Source organism: Ornithorhynchus anatinus, chromosome 15 (assembly GCF_004115215.2).
Source record: "Ornithorhynchus anatinus isolate Pmale09 chromosome 15, mOrnAna1.pri.v4, whole genome shotgun sequence".
Lineage (NCBI taxonomy): Eukaryota > Metazoa > Chordata > Mammalia > Monotremata > Ornithorhynchidae > Ornithorhynchus > Ornithorhynchus anatinus.
This window is the reverse complement of record NC_041742.1, coordinates 16,660,906-16,679,619: the sequence shown is the minus strand read 5'-3', so window position 1 is coordinate 16,679,619 and position 18,714 is coordinate 16,660,906. Positions and strand designations below refer to the sequence as shown.

At 46.3% G+C, this 18,714-nt stretch overlaps 1 protein-coding gene across 5 annotated transcripts in view; it reads right to left on the bottom strand.

The window, feature by feature from the left end:
• The window catches only part of BCLAF3 (BCLAF1 and THRAP3 family member 3), a 48,218-nt gene that overhangs the window by 16,252 nt on the left and 13,252 nt on the right, over nucleotides 1-18,714 (bottom strand). For 4 of the 5 annotated variants that reach the window (XM_029079856.2, XM_029079855.1, XM_029079854.2 and 1 more), the window contains exons 4-10: nucleotides 16,766-17,350; nucleotides 15,718-16,401; nucleotides 9,268-9,386; nucleotides 7,615-7,729; nucleotides 6,245-6,308; nucleotides 4,395-4,513; nucleotides 1,917-2,007 (exon numbers count right to left, since the gene is read on the bottom strand). In XM_029079856.2, the coding sequence (XP_028935689.1) occupies nucleotides 1,917-2,007; nucleotides 4,395-4,513; nucleotides 6,245-6,308; nucleotides 7,615-7,729; nucleotides 9,268-9,386; nucleotides 15,718-16,401; nucleotides 16,766-17,350 (1,777 nt within the window). The remainder of the gene's footprint in view (nucleotides 1-1,916; nucleotides 2,008-4,394; nucleotides 4,514-6,244; nucleotides 6,309-7,614; nucleotides 7,730-9,267; nucleotides 9,387-15,717; nucleotides 16,402-16,765; nucleotides 17,351-18,714) is intronic. The other variant, XM_029079857.2, reaches the window with a different exon arrangement.

The window sequence follows — 18,714 nt, the reverse complement described above, 5'->3', positions numbered from 1 at the left end:
ATCAGTGCTTGCCCCATAGTAAGCACTTAACGAGTACCATTATTATTATCATATTACTTATTTATAGTATTTGTTCAGCGCTATGTGTCAATTACTGTTCTAAAGCACTGAGATATATCGTCTCCCCGATTAGACTGTAACCCCGTCAAACAGCAGGGACTGTCTCTATCTGTTGCCGACTTGTTCATTCCAAGCGCTTAGTACAGTGCTCTGCACATAGAGAGCGCTCAATAAATACTATTGAATGAAGTTAATCAGGGCAAATACAGTCCCTGCCCCACACGGGGCTCAGGGTCAATTAGAAAGGAGACCAGGTATTGAATCCTCATTTTGCAGTTGAGGAAACTCAAGCACAGAAGTGAAATGACTTGCCCAAGGTCACTCATTAGGGGAGTGATGGAGCCGGAATTAGAATCCAGGTCCTCTGGCTCTCAAGCCTGAGCTTCATCCACTAGGCCATGCTGTTTCCCGTTTTGGTATTTGGGTGAGCTCCCTATGCCACAGAGCAAAAGTACAATGCATGCCTTCTATTATGTTACGTGAACGGGACCTTATTAGTTAAATCTCATGACAGATGGAAAAAAAATACTGTTACAAATATGCCCACTATTGTTACTTTAAAAAACAGAACCCAGGAAGCCGAAGGCCCTCTGAAAAAGCCACCAGAGTACAGCACCAAATACCAGAATGTCACAGAGTGACCCTGGTCGGTCAGAACGATACTACACCCCAGAAACTCTGGGCATGTGACCCAAACATCCACAGCTCTGAATAGTGGCGAGAAAAATTCTCCCCTTATGGTCAGGGTTCACATCTACCACCTCTGCTGTATTGCACTTGCCCAAGCCCTCGGTACAGTGCTCCATACGTAAGAAGCGCTTAACATATACCACTGATGACGATGACACATGCTTTTACTGTACACGGGGATTTGCACTCTTGAGAGATTACCTCTGTAATACTTGCATGCGACATATAATATCTATTTAAGCTTAATGTTACCAACTAATTATGACACCTTCTTTTGGATGTTCAGTTAAAACATTGTTTTAAATTTTAGCTGGCTGACTGAGTTACCTATGCCTTTGTATCATTAGCATTATTACAATTGCAAATAAGTGTCGTCTTGAAATTCCTCACAAGTAAACCCGTTTCAATCATTCCAACAAAGATAGGGTTAGCAGGCAGATTAACAGACTGTGCAAAGGAATCTCTGCTTGCCATGTAAAAGCAAATAAAAATAAAAATCTGAGGTTGACTATAATAGCTAAGACTTCTAAATGCTCTGAAATTTAGCAATCCAACTATTTAGTAGTAGTAATGATAATTATTGAGCACTTATGTGCTGAACACTGTATTAAGCACTGGGGGAAAAAATATACAGGTGAGAATGAGATATGGTCCCTACAATCTAAATTATTTAAAATTCTATAAACGTCCTTCCAACTAATAGTTCCTGCAGTTTACCTTATACACCCTTAACATACTTCAAAAGAAAACGTGTACCGAAATATTAGCAAAATGCAAAATCCTCAACTCATCAGAATTTCATCTCAGTTCTCTCTGTGAAACACAATGCTACTTGCCCAACGAATAAAATATCATCCTATCTAAACTAGTCAATGCTCAGATCCTTTTAGTGGAAGCAATACTGTCCTTTCTTCCACAGCCATTGAATAAACCTTTGATAGCAAATAACCCTTTAGCACTTAGTACAGTGCTCTGCACACGGTAAGCGCTCAATAAATACAACTGAATGAATGAACCATATAATAAATACGCTCTCAAAGCACCTAAATACTGCACAGAGGATGAAAAAAACCCTCAAGATAATAAATGGTATCAGTGCCTTACCAACCAGATTTTATTATAAGCAGAAAGGGAAAGAATGATACCAGGTAGGTGTTAGGCCTTACCATATAAGGTTTCCGAATAAATTTCCTGAAAGGAGGTTTCATTAACCTTATAGGTTTTTTAAATCCATCTGTATGAGTGTTCTGGCCATTCCTGATTTACATGGACAAAAGCGGGGAAAATCACATGAAAATCACATTAATTTATTTCAACTCTATTTACATTTCAACATTTTCCAATTTCAATCTTAATTTCAAAAACGGAAACTGCTGTGAAAGACAGACTGCTTGTGGGATATCCATTCAGTTAAACATAAAATTCCTTTCAGATGACTCACCTCATCATCATCTGGCAAATGGTTAACATTCTTGAATTTAAGTAGGTCAAGCCCACTCTATATAATGATTTACACTACAAAACCAAACCTTGGAGGTTATTCTAATGGTTTATCTCTGCACCTATTAGTAGGGCTGGCTTCCTCCTCAATTACCCTTCATCTATTTTTGTTTACTTTTCAACCCAAATGCATGGGAAAGAAAATCGGTTCTCTAATTTGGACACTAAAATGAAGTTTGTTTGCTTTTAAGTTCAGAGATAGATAAAGATTTCAGAAGCTAAAAAATGACAGGGTCTTCTGAGGCGTTCTGAGGCAGTGTGGCCTAGTGGAAAGAGCACAGAATTGTGATTCGAGAGATCCAGGTTACAGAGCAGTTCTAATTCGGCTCTGCAACTTGCTTTGTGGGTAACCTTGGGCCAGTCACTTAACTTCTGTGTGCCTCAATTCCCTCAATTGTAAAATGGGATTAAAACCCTGTTTTCCCTCCTACTTAAACTGTAAGACCTATGCAGGTAAGGGACTGTGTCCAACCTAATTAACTTTTACTACCCCAGCGTCTAGAACAGTGCTTGACACACGGTAAGTGCTTAACAAATACCATTTAAAAAAACAAAAGCTTTTACCCCTGGCTCTGGTGAGTAACCTTGGGCAAATGACATTATAACAACATTGATAATTACTATTACTATTGGTTTAAAGTGTCAGACTCTGTGTTACAGGCTGGAGTACACACAAAAATATCCCCAGTTCCTGGTCCATAAGTGGAGGGAAGTGCAAGAATCTTAACTCCATTTAACAGATGAGGAGACTGAGGTCCAGAGAAATGAAGTAACTTGCCCGACCTAAGAGGGGTCAAGTGGCAGAGGTTGCATTAGAACTAACATCTCTGGACTCCCAATCCCATTCATTCATTCAATCGTATTTATTGAGCGCTTACTGTGTGCAGAGCACTGCACTACATGCTTGGAAAGGACAATTCGGCAACAGATAGAGACAATCCCTACCCAATAATAGGCTCACAGTCTAGAAGGGGAGAGACAGACAACAGAACAAAACAAGTAGTCAGGCATCAATAGCGCAATGATCATGAACTTTTCAGTAGGTTACAATGCCCTCTTAGCTTGTCTGGGCCACAGCTTCCTCATCTATTAATTGGGCATAAGATTTCTGCTATCCCTACTTCTTGGCTTGTGCAGAAACACCGTGTTCTATCTCATCAAGATAATAATAATCACAGTATTTGCTAAGTCAGGCACTGTACCAAGCGCTGGGGTGGATACAAGCACATGGCGCTCACAGTCTCAATACCCCTTTTACAGATGAGGTAAATGAGCCCCAGAAGTTAAGTGACTTGCCCAAGGTCACAGAGCAGACAACTGGCAGAGCCAGTCTTAGAACCCATGACCTTCTGATTCCTAGGCCCATGCTCTACCCACTACACCATGCTGCTTCTCTAGTAAGCCCGGTGTTTAGTGCACCGTAAGCACATAATATCCAACCATCATAGTGTTTTATCTAAAATTGCCATGTTGTTCAGTAATTTACTTTTCCATTACATTAAATTGGTGGAGAACAATTTTAAAATTTTCCCAACAGTTACGATGTTTTAATATGAGATGAATTAGAAATTGGTTAAAAATAAAAGCACTTCTGCTTCTTTAAATTATTTAAACCTCTTTGTTTAAAGAAAACAAATGAATATTGACTGCACAAGCAAAAGCTTTCAAAATTAGCACGAAATCAACCTTTAGCTGAAGTAGGGACAAAATAAAAACCTAGCATACTAATTTAATTACTCCTAGGGACAATCGATTCAGATTTTAGCATTCCTCTAAAGCTAACATTTGCACTATTTAGCCCCATTACCAAATTAATATCTGCCCTTCATGTCACAGAAATGCCATATCTGAGAGTCAAGAGTCACGATTCCTAAATTAAACCATGAATAGCACAGCTTTACATAACTCTCATTATTATAAGCTAGAGTGTAGACCGTAAACATCTCTAGACTGTAATTTCATTGTGGGCAGGGAATGTGTCTACCAACTCTGTTGTATTGTACTCTCCCAAGCGCTTTGCACGGTGTTCTGCACACCCTAAACGCTTGAGGAATACGATACAGTGATCAATAGAGCAGCCGGACTACACTGAAGCTAACAGCAATCAGAGAAAGAACTATACAGGTTTCATCTGAAGAATTCACCTCTCCATGGCATCCCCTAGGTAAAACAATCGCTCATCTTCATTCTGCAACCTCTCCTTCCTCCTCCTCTCAATGTCATGTCGAAGATCGTTTGGATCCTCTAGTACACGAACAGCAGCCTGAGAGAGTGTGAAAGAAAACAGACTAGTGACCAAATTATTATTTATATTATTTCATCATCATCAGTACTTACTGAATGCTAAATAATAACAATAATGATTATAATGATATTGCTTACTATGTGCCAAGAACTGTTCTTAGCATTGGGGTAGATACAAAGTAATCAGGCTGTCTCACATGGGGCTCACAGTCTTAATCCCCATTTTACAGATGAGGTACCAAGACAGAGAGAAGTGAAGTGACTTGCCCAAAGTCACACAGTTGATAAGTGGAGGAGCCGGGATTAGAACCCACAACTTCTGATTCCCAAGCCCGTGCACTTTCCACTGAGCCAAGCTGCTTCTCATAATAATGACGGCACTTGTTAAGCACGTATTATGTGCCCAGCACTGTTCTAAGTGCCGGGGTGGATACAAGCCAATGGAGTTGGACGAAGTCCTTGTCCCACATGGGGCTCACAATCCCAATCCCCATTTTACAGATGAGGTCACTGAGGCCCAGAGAAGCAAAGTGACTTGCCCAAGGTCACACAGCAAGCACGTGGCATGCAGAGCACTGTAGAGCTTAGAGTCTAGGGAAGGAGAAAGATGGTAATATAAAGAATTCAGGCAGACGCTACCTCGAATATTAGCTAGGTGATTCAGCCTGCCTTCTGAGGTATCTCCCTGAACCCCATTCTGAACCCTGAGTGCTGAAAGAAAGGGCTGCACCAACGTCCGTCTCCTACCTCAGGTGGGTCTCTAAAGGCAAGGGAGAGGGAACGCATCTCCTCCCATGCAGACAGCAGAGGATCTTACAGTTTAACAGCTGCCCTGGCACCAGCTCGCTGAGGTACTTTTTTTTTTACAGGAAGCAGTGTGGCCTAGTAGAGCCCGGACCTGGGAGTCAGAAGGTCCTAGGTTCTAATCCCAGCTCCACCACTTGTCTGCTGTGTGACCTTGGGCAAGTACAGCTGACTTAGTATAGTGCCTGGCACACAGTAAGCGCTCAACAAATACCATCATCATTATTAAGCTCCTTCACTCCCCTGTGCCTCAGTTACCTCATCTGTAAAATAGGGATCAAGACTGTGAGCACCAACTGGGACAGGGATTGTGTCCAAACCTGTTATTTTATAACTACTCCAATACTTAGTACAGTGCCAGTGCTTAACAAGTACCATGATTATCATCATTATTATCACTGCATCTACCCCAGGACTTAATATAGTGTTTGAGACATAGTAAGCACTTTCTAAATACCACTATCGATATTTTCATCTCTAAAATGGGGGTTCAATATCTGTTATCCCTCCTATTGGACTGTGAGCACCATGTGAGACAGTGATTCTGTACCTCCCCCAGGGAGATTTAAGTGCTTAATAAATACCACAGTTATTAAAAACCCAAGCTCCCTCAGAGAGGAGAATAAGATTCATTATCTTTTCTTCAGGTACCTCCTCCCCTCTCCCCCAGTTGCAACCTTACTTTAAAATGGCTGTTCCAAGAGGATAGACAAAGAATATAACTATGTGCATTCACAACAACTTTCCCGATACATATGAAGACTTCATAACGAAAGCAATCCTCCAAACCACAGGATTTGGAGGTGCTCAGAGGCCAAATACCAAGACAACAATTTATGGCTATTTGGGTCAAAAACTATGGATTTTATTTTGCTGAAAATCCTATAGCCTAGGCCAAAAGAGTCAGGCTGTTTAATTTTTTCCAGTTAAGGAAGCAATCATTTACCTGTCCAGATTCACATATCGTAGTTCGTTTATTCTGAAGCTCAGCCAGAGACATATCGATCCTCCTGAAGTCCGAAAACAGAGAATAAGACAAATAACAATAAACAGTATATAATCATTAATCACTCACTGGTATCCAAAATGTTATCGAAATATTTTACACTCCTCAAGGGCAAGGACCGTGTCCACTGAACCTACTTTTCTCTCCCAAGAGCTCAGTGCCGTGTTCTGGGCCCAACAGGCCTTAAAAAACATTACTAATTGACTGCTGCCTTTTACCGTTAGATGGTGAGGTCACAGCCAAAGCAATGTGCTTTAATGGATCGATCCATCAATCGTATTCACTTAGTGCTTTCAATAAGCAAGGCACTGTACAAAGCACTTGGGAGTGTACGATATAACAGAGTTGGTAGGCAGGTTCCCTGCCCACAGTGAGCTTACAGACCAGCGGGGGAGCAGATATTCAAATAAATTGCGGATATGTACGTACGTGCTGGGGGGCTGAGAGTGGTGTTGAATAAAGGGTTTAAATCCAAGTGCAAGGAAGTCGAAGGAGTGGGAGAAGAGGAAATAAGAGCTCAGTTGAGGAAAGCTTCTTGGAGGAGATACTGTTTTCAAGTGGGGAGAGTGGTGGTCTGGCGATAAGAAGGGGTAGGGGGTTCCGGGCCGGAGGCAGGATGAAGGTGAGGGGGTTAGCAGTGAGGCAGATGAACCTGAGGCACAGTGAGTAGGTTGGCGTTAGAAGAGCGAAGTGCGCGGGCTGGGCCGTTGAAGAAAACCAGGGAGGTAAGGTAGGAGAGGGCACAGTGATTGAGTGCTTTAAAGCCGAGGATAAGGACTTGGTGTCTGAGGCGGAGGTGGACGGACAACCGCTTGGAGGTTCCTTAAAACCCTGTCAAACCGGCCGGTCAGAAGTGCAGGGAGAGAAGGCCAGCTGGAAACAGGCAGCATTAGAAGACTGATTAAAGTCAAACGGTCAGAAGAGGTGAATGCTCGCCCTGACGAGGCGGCAGCAGTTAGTCAAAAATGACGGGCATCTTTTCCCTGGGGCCCCATCTCGTCTGGCACCGGCAAGACAGCTGGAAACGCCCAACTTGGCCCGAATGCTACTGGGTTTCAGAGTGAGCTCAGGGCGAGGGAGCTCGATGGACAGGAGCCCCTAGCAGAGCTGCTTTTAGAGGGGATATTCCTGTTCCAGGGGCTTCCAACTCCTGAATTCCCTCTTGGGTTGCAGCAGCCAAGCCAGCCCCCCGCCCCTGCCCCATCCCCAACCACTCCAGAGCCGCCCCGGCTGGGAAGACGCTCCGAGCTCTTCCGTCAGAAGCGGGGCTCCGGCTCACCGAGGCCTCGGAAAACGGAATCACAATTTACCTGTGGATTTCGGGGTCTGGATTCATTTTCATTACATTTCTATTCAGAGCTTGGGTATCCTGCATTTTTGAGAAGCGCTCATGTAAAGTAAGGTCAGAAGATGGAAAATAATTTGCTGGGGGGGAAAAAAACAATATATATAAATTTTGACTTACGAAACTCAGCTTTTAAATACAGGAACACACAACAAAACGGCTGTCTCATTTTGATTTCCTTCTTTCACTCCTAAACCATTTTAGTCTCTCCCTGCAGACTGGGTACAATAAAAAAAAAACAACTGTTCATTTCCTCCACTTTATATGATTATATGTTGTGTTTTTCTTGACTTGATTAAAGAATTGACTTTTGGTTGAACTGCAAGTTTCTGTCTGCTTCCAAAACGGATGCATTTTCCTGAGTGTCAGGACAACCTCTTCTCGTGCCTGCTGAGCGTAGTTATCGGGAGGCCACATAGTCTCACGTCACAGTTGAATTCCCCGGCCGCAAACCAATGGGGCCGTGGGAATTCAGCTGCACGATCCTTCCCGGCCACCCGTTTCCAGCCAGTGAAGGAGAGACTCGGACACCACGACTTCTGCCTCCCGCTTCCTCCCCGCGAGGGGACCAAAGATTAGCACGACTGAACCAGGGCCGGGAATCGGCCGGAACTGGCTAGAGCTGGGTTCTGGTCTAAGAGAAATCCTGGGCCGACGGCTGCAGGTGGTGGGGGGAGGCAGACTGGTGATCCTCTCTCATCCCTGCACCCCAAAGCTCCATCTAAGGAAGAACTCAAACACCGGCAGGGTGAGACTTACTTTACCTTTAAAGCCGTGGGAAGGATGTGGTTAGACCTGCAGCTGGTAAATGCCCTACTGCTCTTGGTGTTTTTTGATTTTTATGCTATTTGCTAAGCGCTTCCTCTGAGCCAGGCACTGTACTGAGCGCTGGCCCCTGTTCATCCCTGTCTCTCATGTTGTTTCCGTCTTTTGATCAGGTTGACTGATTTATTTTCTTCTCAGATGTCTGCCCCTAACCCCACCAATCTTAATCATTCATTCAATCTTATTTATTGAGTGCATACTCTTCTCAGACCATGAGTAACCTCGGGGACTAGGGAATCATTCACTCTTTTTCCCAAGGCTTAGTTCTGTGCTTTCCACTCAGTAGGTGTTTCATACATGCAATTGTTACTGCTATGACAAATCACCATGAGTAATTTGGGTTATAGGCCAATTTCCCACGGTAGCTAGATTTAATTCTGACTTCACAGAAGCAGTGTGGCTTAGTGGAAAGAGCCCAGGCTTGGGAGTCAGAGATCATGGATTCTAATCCTGACTCTGCCACTTGTCAGCTGTGTGACTTTGGCCAAGTCACTTCACTTCTCTGTGCCTCAGTTACCTCATCTGTAAAATGGGGATTAAGACTGTGAGTCCCAGGTGGGACAACCTGATGACTTTGTATCTACCTCAGTGCTTAGAACAGCACTTGGCACATAGTAAGCGCTTAACGAATACCATAATTATCACTATTGTTATTTCAACCAGATTCATAATAATAATGCGAATGCACTGGTAAATTAATCAACCTAAAGGACATAAATAGGGCCAAAAAATGATTTATCCATCATAAAGCAAATAACAACCCCAGCATAGGGGTGTGCAAAAATACACCCACCTTTAATCTGATGGATGATTGTGATGATTTCCTGAGTAAATTCGCTCGTCGGCATGTTCTCAACATTCAGAGGGGCAGAGTCGAAATGCTCACACACTGGATGGAAGTTTTCGGTTTTCCTGCCAAAGGCAACCAGATCGTATGACAACTGCCTCTCTGTGGACCTGCTAAACTGTCCTAGAATAATGTATACATACCCTTGCTAAATTGGAGGCTAACTGAGAAAACAACTGGCTCAAACCTAAGCTAAAAAGTTCCAGAAATCAGCAGGAGGTATTTCTCCTTTCCTTACACTGTACCACCAAATTCTAATAGAGCAAGAGTAAAGGGGAGGAAAGGGGTGAGTTGTTGAAATCTTGAGATTTTCCTAAAGTCTGTTGTCTTCCATTGCAAGGAGCACCGATGAGTCACAGTTAAAATCCGCATTAGGGAAACAACATGGCATAGAGGATAGAGTCCGGGCCTGCGAGTCAGAAGGTAATGCAGGTAATGCGTTCTAATCCCATCTCTGCCACTTATCTGCTGTATGACCTTAGGCAAGTCACTTCATTTCTCTGTGTCTCAGTTACCTCATCTGTAAAATGGGGAATGAGACTTTGAGCCTTGTGCGAGACAGGGACTGTGTCCAATCTGATTAGCTTGTATCCACCCCCATGCTTAGTTCAGTATGTGCCAACTACTAAGCGTTTAACAAATACTGCAATAATTATTATTATATTGGGTCAAACCCTTTACTTCAGACTGAAAGATCACAGTGAGATACTGAGACTCTCCTACCCAAACTTTGGCTGAAGTTGGCTTTATATTTATTTATTTTTTAAATGGTGTTTTAAGTGCTTATTACGTGCCAGGCTCTAAGCGCTGGGGTAGATACAGGCCAATCGGTTTAGACACAGTCCAAGTCCCGCACTGGGCTCCCAGTCTTAATCCCCATTTTACTGATGAGGTAATTGAGGCCCAGAGTAGTTAAGTGACTTGCCCATCGCACAAGAGGCAAGTGGAGGAGGCAGGATTAGAAACCAGGTGCTCTGACTCTCAGGTCCATGCTCTATCCACTAGGCCATGCTGCTCCTCTCCCAAAATACAACTTCACCTGTATTTAACTGGGTGCTTTGCATTTATTGGGCTCTTACTGTGTGCAGGGCACAGTAATAAACCCTTGGGAGAGTAGAATATAACACAGTTGGTAGACACATTCCCTTGCCCACAAAATGCTGAAGTCAAGACCCGAAAGAGTCTCAAATCTCCTAGGATTCAGTACATTTAAAGGTGAGATTTGTAGATCTACCAGGCCCAAATGTGCTTGCCCTGATTTGTGAGTCGAGAGAGAATACAAGCACTCCTCAAAGAAGTCACCGAACTTCTCTGTGTCTCAGTTTTCTCATCTGTAAAATGGGGATTAAATCCTCCTCCCTCTAATTTAGACCGTGAGCCCCACATGGGACAGGGATTGTGTTCAACCTGATTATCTTGTATCTACCCCTCAGCTAGTAGAGTGCTTGGCACATTGGAGGCGCTTAACAGGTCCCATAAAAAAAATAAAACAAGGTATTCAGAACCCAAGGGAGATGCATCCTAATTCTCTAGAGCTCCTTATGAGGCCAGGTGCCAGGGCTGGCTGGGACAAGTAACTGCTCTGGCCCATCGATTGAGAATAATAATAATAATCATTTTGGTATTTGTTAAGCACTTACTATGTGCCAAGCACTGTTCCAAGCGCTGGGTAAATGCAAGGTAATCAGGTTGTCCTATGTGGGGCTCCCAGTCTTAATTCTCATTTTCCAGATGAGGTAACTGAGGCAGAGAAGTTAAGTGACTTGCCCAAAGCTGATAAGTGGTGGATCCGGGTTTAGAACCCAAGACCTCTGACTCCCAAGCCCGGCTCTTTCCACTGAGCCACGCTGCTTCTCAACTAGGAGAAAGTTGACCTAGTATCCACAGGGATCAATCATTCAATCCATTGCATTTACTGAGCGTTTACTGTGTGCAGAGCGCTGTACTAAGCTCTTGGGAGAGTACAATATAACAAGAGTTGGTAGACATGTTCCCTGCCCGTGACAAGCTTACAGTCTAGAGAGGGAGACAGACATTAACTGAAGTAAATAAATTGCAGATATGGACGTAAGTGTTGTGGGGCTGAGGGAGGGGTGAATAAGGGGAGCAAATCCAAGTGCCGGGATCCTTTTCTTCCCACAGTCACTATGACACGTTCGCTGCCGGAACTGCGGCCCACGTTTTAAGGGGCTCCGAGCGCCTCCTGACAATCCCCAGATTCTCCCTGGCAACGGGAAGAGGGAGCCAACAACTGGCTTGGCTATTTCCGGCACCTCGTCCCTTTTTGCTTCCAATTTACTGTGAACGCTCCCAGAACCATAAAGCTAGGATCTACGCACAAAGAAAAACCACTTTAAAGAGATCAAAGCCCTTTGATTCGTGGCTCAATTCAGGCTTCTGAGGAAAAGTGATTGATCTTTTGACTTGTGAAATCCAGTTAAATTTATCTGAGGAACCAGAACTTTATAGCATGATTTGACACTAAAAAAAAATAAGTATTTGTCTAGGAACCAAAAAAACCACTTTGAGCTGTAAGCAGGTGATTGAAAACAAATATCAAATAATGACTTTAAATGCCAATGACAAAATTCTACAAGCATTGAGTTGTATTTACTGAGCACATACTGTGTAAGTAAACTTACACTGTACTGTACTGAACTGTACTAAACACTTGGGAGAGTAGACTATAACAATAAGATAGTGATGTCTGTTTCCCCCCTTCAAGACTGTGAACCTGTTGTGGGCAGGGATTGTCTCTCTGCTGCTGAATTGTACTTTCCAAGCACTCAGTACAGTGTTCTGCACACAGTAAGCACTCGATAAATATGACTGAATGAATGAATATGACAGACATTCCCTGCCTACTGTGAGCTCACAGTCTAGAGGAGACAGACATTAATATAAATTACAGATATGGACATAAGTGCTTTGGGACTGGGAAGGGAGATAGTCTATCCAAAACTGCTACTCATTAGAATTATCAACTAATCCTTTAGCTCAGCTCATTCTTTTATTGCACATACATGAATAAGGCAAGGGAAGAATATAATGAAAGCAGTTTGGCACTGCTGCCTGGATGAGAGCATTTTCTTCTCCATTATTATCTGCGTCACATTCTGCTTTACACTCTTATTTTATTTAAGTGAGAGGCAACCTAAGCACTGGCTAGAAGATAAGCAAGATTAAATGCATAACAAAAATGAATTGAAGGCAATCGTTATGGGGCAGCTGTACAAAAGGGAAGACAACTCTAGAGACAATCATCAAAACACAAAATATGTGGAGATAGAACTGTTTTAAGACATAGGGACTGTTTGCAGGGAAATGGAAACAGGACCATGACCTAGTGGGTAGAGCAAAGGCCTAGGAGTCCGAAGGATCTGGGTTCTAATCCCAGCTCCGCCACTTATCTCCTGTGCGACCTTGCACGAAGCACTTCACTTCTCTGGGCCTCAGTTATCTCATCGGTAAAACGGGAATTGAGACTGGGAGTCCCAGGACTGTGAGCTCTTTGTGGGCAGGGAATGTCATGGCTCATGGATTCTAATCCTCACTTTGCCACTTGTCTGCTGTGTGGTCTTGGGCAAGTCACTTAACTTCTCTGTTCCTCAGTTACCTCATCTGTAAAATGGGGATGAAGACTGTGAGCCCTTGGCGGGATAGGGACCACGTTCAACTCAATTTGCCTGGATCTACCCCAGCGTTTAGTAGAGTGCCTGACACACAGTAAGCGCTCAACAAATAGCATAATAATAATGTGCCTGTTTATTGTTATATTGTACTCACCCAAGCGCTTAGTACAGAGCTTTGCAAACAGTAAATGCTAATGAATGAATGTGGAGCAGGGACTGTGTCCAACTTCATTAGCTTGTATCTACCCCAGCGCTTAGTACAGTGCCTGGCATAAAGTAAGCAATAGACAAGTACCATTTTAAAAAAAAGGGGCTATAGATAAATAAATTGTGGCCAACTGGGCATCCGTTTCACAAAGCTGGACAACTGAGACGCTCCACCCTACCTGGTATCCAGTCCAGGACAACCTGACAGATACCACATACGAAATACAGGCTTTACCTAGGACGTGTTTCTTTATAGTTAGTTTGCTACTGCATTTATTTCGGCCATATCAGTCTTTGCATTTAGAATTACAGGAGAAGCAGGTAGATGTCCTCCAGAGAATGACAAATGATCAAGAGGTCCTTAAGAAATCAAACAGGATTACTCCTGCATGGAATGGGCAGAGCACAGTGGTTGGGGGAAAACACTCTGAAGCATCAGCGGAAGAAAGGGAGAAAGATAATAATAATAAGAAGAAGAAAAACTTGACTAATTCCCAATAAGCCTCTGCTAATGTTTTCAAAAAAAGCACAAAACAACTCCAAAAGGGCTCGGTCCCAAGTCGTGGCTCTGTTTTCAAAGAATATGGGGCTAAGTACTTTTAAGCATGAAAGGAATGTACTGGGGGTGATTTTTCAATGGCTCAAATATTACTTAAAATTAGATAAACCTGGCAAGTTCTTATTTAATTAGCAAGACATTCGACGTGCCTGGAAGTATCATTCACTGAAGTACCCTGTCACTGATTCCAGTTAATCCATGAAGATATATATTTAAAAAAAAAACTGACAAAGACAAAGCCTCATTACTCTCATTCCACTTGCCAAACAAGTCAAAAAGTCCAAAATGCAGTGAGAGCGCTTTCATCCCGGGGGAGCTTTGGGCTGCTATTATTTCCAATACTCACTTCAAGTTCCTAGCTTCCTCAAATTCCCGCTCTCCCTCCCTCAAACCTGCACTGAACAGAGAGGGTCCGCTCTGATTAACTTAAATGGAACCCGGCGCTTAGCACAGACTGAGCAGCTTCGTGCCGTTGCTGTGCCTTCCAAAAACGAACCGTGCAGAATCCTCATTTGGTGGATGGTTCTCATCGAAAGAACTGTATTGCAGGTGCTCTGCTCCCAGCAGACACGCCGGGACACTTTCCTGTAAGGAACGGGTAGTTGGGAAAAGGCCAATATAACGGTGCCCCCTTGTGGATTCTGCAATCTCAGAACATTTATCGCTGGTCCCTGAAAGAGCCTCAAGCAGAGAAGCAGCGTGTCCTCCTGGCTGCGGCAGGGGCCTGGCAATCAGAAGGACCTGGGTTCTAATCCTGCCTTTACCACACGTCTGCTGTCCTAAGCGCTTGTGCAAGTACAAGCGAGTTGGTAGACGCATTCCCTGGCCATGAGAAGCTTACAGGCCAGAGGTACAGAGAGGCTCTGAACCAAGCGTCCCTCTCATTTTTCCAGGCCCTTCTGAAATTCCACTCCGCCAGATCTTCCCCTGATGAATTTTTCCCCTCCCCAAATCACCTCCTCACACATCAGCACTTTGGCACTTTACATACCCTACAGTTAGAACACTTAACCATCTACATACCCCCTTTTCCTTTCTTTTCTCGGTGTGTTTCGTTTGGGTGCCCGCCTCCCACCGCGAGACTGTACAATCCTTCAGGACAGGGATCGTGTCGACTGTCGCTACTGTATTCTCCCATGCGTTCGGTACAGACTAGGTGCTCAGAGTAGGTGCTCACACTCTATTGAGGGATTAGTTGAGGAGCAGGAGGGCCTCGTCCTCAGCTTCTCTAGGACACAGGATGGGATAGAGCCGGGTGTCTGCCTTTCCTTGGCGTCCGCCCAGGAGGGCGACGAGGTGTCGGGGAAGCCCACGGACCACAAAGTGGGGGTACGGTGGCATGCTTTAGCCTCAGCAACCTCGGTAGGCAGAAGCATGGAAAATCCCCCTAACCCTTCTATGGCCCTCACCTCACTTCCCACACCCCTGACCCTTACGTATCTGACTTTAAACTCGTTTGCTTCCCCTACCTGAATTTATTGAAGTGTGTCTCTCCGGCTCCTCGAGAGCAGGGAGGAGGCCTACTTGTTTCACTGTGCTCTCTCAAGCGCTCAGTACAGGGCTCTGCAGATTAAGTGCTCAAAAATACCCCTGATTGATTCAAAAACCAAAACCCTCCTTAATTTGGATTATGTATGTGCAAGTTGCGGGCATTTTTTTAACGTGGATTGCCGAATCAAACGCTGCTGTGAGAAGTGGCGAGCAAAGGCTCAGGGTCAGAGGACCGGAAGTTCTCATCGCGGCCCTGCCGCTCGCCCGCTCAAATTCCCGGTAAAATGGGGTTTCGATGCACTGTTCTCCCTCCCCCTTCGACTGTGAACCCCATATGGAACAGGGACGATGTCTTGAATCGACCCCAGAGCTTAGCTTAGTGCTTGGCACACAGTAAGCATTCAGAGACCTCTATTATTATTATATTACATTATTATTATTATATTATATTTCAGAGTCCGTGAAATCCATGCACACCGCTTGAGAAGAGAGAGAAAAAAAGACTACCTGTACTGAGCCCCGGGCTGCTTCATGTCCACTTTGACGGTGAGCGACTGCGGTCCGTGCCTGAGGGTGGAAGTCTTGGGGCAGAAAGCTCTGCGGCTTGGGTCCCGCTGGCCGTCGGGAGACCCTTGTTCCTTCCTGAACTCGCCTCCTTTCCTGCCTCTGTCCCTGGGCGGGTCGTGGAAGGCCCTCAGACCGACGTCGTTCCGGTACTGGCCCGGGCCCCCGGCCGAGCCCTTCGGAGAGCCATATTTCACCGATCCGTCCGGCGGCCCTCCCTCGGTCCGGCGGGCCCTTCCGCCACTCAAACCGTCCGCCTCCCTGCCGCCGACCGGAGGCCCCTTCGGGGAGCCATATTTCCGCTCTTCCTCCTTGGCGTGCTTGGGCCCTCTTCCGTTGGAAAAGCCCGGCTCCGCGGCCGAGGGCTTGGGATGCCGGTGTCGGTAGTCGTACGAGCCCGGGGGGCCGGGGCCGGTGCCGTCGGCGGCGTGCTCCCGCTCGGCGGAGCGGCGGGCCGCGGGGCCGTGGCTCCTCGTTCCTGCCGGCTCCGGGTAGGGCGGGAGAGCGTGGTCGGCCCTCCACGGGGCAGACCTGGGCGGACCCCTGGTCTCGTACCTCTCCGGACCTTCTTTCGTTCTCTTGGACGTGGGCCCGAGCTCTCTGACTTCGCGATCCTCCTTAGGATACCTGTATTGACATAAAGCAGTTAACACTTGCACGAGGTGTGAGGGGAGGGGAGACAAGGAGAATTTCTAGGTTGTGGGCAGACGGATGCCAAGGGCGGCACCTGGCGGGGCACTGAAGAGGATGACCAGATCCTCTAAACGCTACGGACATCTACGTGACTCGATTCACCCAACGCCCCCTTCCCACTATCTGGCGCCCACGGTTAAACTAGGAGACTTGGAGCTTTTGAGACCCAAGTCTTTTCAAAGGGGAGAGGGGGGTGTTTCTCTTCACCTACTATGGAAACGGGCTCTTTGGCTTGAGGCCTCACGCGGCACCACCCAGGTTAGAGGATTTTGTGGTTTCTGGGTTTCGTTGCCTATACCTCTTCGGGAAAGAGCTCCTGGTCAGAGATTCCTCGGAGCCTCTTCGGGGCGCCTGAACGTACTGGTCGTCGTCTTGTGTCCTCGGGGGCCTCGAGCCCTCTTGGGGCCAGGGCCCCTGGAACGGGAAGGATTCCGTCGGGGACCTGTGGAAAGTCTGCCCTCCTTTCCCACTTCCGGGACCTCTGGCTTCCTCGTGGGGGTATCTCCCTTGGGGCTTGGGGCCATAGAAATGGCGCTCATGTTCCTTGGGGGGCATCCCCTCGGGGTACTTGGGCGCCGACTGGTACCTCCTGGCTCCGTCGCCCCGTTCCGGAGAGTAGCCCCGAGGGGGTTTGTAACCGTACACGTCTTCTAAAGAAAGGCCCTGGACGGCCGGGGAAGGGGAGCGGGGCTCGTAAGCTCTCTGATGGGCGCCGCCGTGGGCCGGGACCCTCTGGTCGTTCGGCCCGTACTTCTCGCCGTCCACCCGCCAGAGCGGGGGTCTCTTAGGGTCCTTCCTGAACCCTTTGTAGTCACAGTCGTAACCGCTGTGAGAATGTCTTTGCCTGTATCGTTCTGGACTCCTGAAGGCTGGCGACAGAGACCTAGAGAGACACACTGAGATTAGGCCAGTTCCCTCTTCCCGGCGGGCGAGGCAATCCTGCTTCAGACACCGCTCCCGGGAAGCCGGGTGGTATGTGAAGCAGCAGAGCCTAGCGGCAAGAGCCTGAGGTTGGGAGTCTGAGGATGTGGCTTCTAATCCCGACTCCGCCGCTTGTCTAATGGGTAACCTTGGGCAAGTCATTTCACTTCCTTGTGCCTCAGTGACATCAAATGGAAAATGAGGATTAAGACCGTGAGGCCCACGAGGGACAACCTGATGACCTTGTATCTACCTCAGTGCTTAAAACGGTGCTTGCCACATAGTAAGCGCTTAACAAATACCATTATTACTATTATATAATCTCCCACAGGAAACTTTGAATGATGAGGCGGGGAAAAGCTACAAGCCAAATTCCCCACTGAGCTTGATCAACTCAGAACAGGGAAGCATGCTCCTATTTACAGAATGGAAGAAAAGTGGGAGTTTTGGTAGGATGGATGAGCTGTGCATCTGGATTTTTTTTTTTAACTTTAGGCATTTGTTAAGCACTTAATGTGTGTCAAGCACTGTTTTAAGTTCAGGGATAGATACAAGTTTATCAGGTCGGGCCCAGCTTCTTTCCCACACAGAAGCTTCCAGCCTAAGTAGCCGGAACAACAGGCAATTAATCCCCCTTTTATAGTGGAGGACACTAAGGCACAGTTTCCTAAGATCACACATCAATCAACTGGCAGAGTCAGTGGGGATTAGAACCCAGGTCCTCTGACTTCCAGGCCCGGGCTCTTTCCACTAGGTTATTTTAAATGTAAACATTCTCCCACCTCCTCTAGAGAGCCAAGTGGCACAGTGAGCTAACCACCTGAAATAGCCACCTCTTCAGCTGGAGGCCTCGGGTGGTCTACTTGGGGGCGGGCGGCCCTGGCTGGGGATCCTCCCGAACGACCCCACTACCCTTGGTCCTCTGAGGCCCCAGATCTCTGGGCCAGACTAGGTGACGACGGTGGCCGAGAGGGGAGAGGAACACACCAGACAGATCACAAACGGGCCCTGGAGAGCACCTGAGGGAATGCTTCGTCACCAAAGGCCTTGCCGGGTTGGTATTGAGGCCTGCAAAACCTCAGTCATTTGGAAAGAATAATTGAACGGTCGCAAAAGGTGGCTTTCTGACCCGGTTCAGAGGACGAGGGTTTTCCAAATGGCAAGCGCTGGGGTCAGGGTGAACCTCCTGGAGTCCAAACACTGGATCCCTTTTTAGATGGACCCGAGGGCAATTGGAGGGCCCTCAAGGACTTCCCCGCTCTCTGGGGCACACCCTCTAGGCCCAGGGATGATCACCATCACCACCATCACCATCCCATCCTCCTC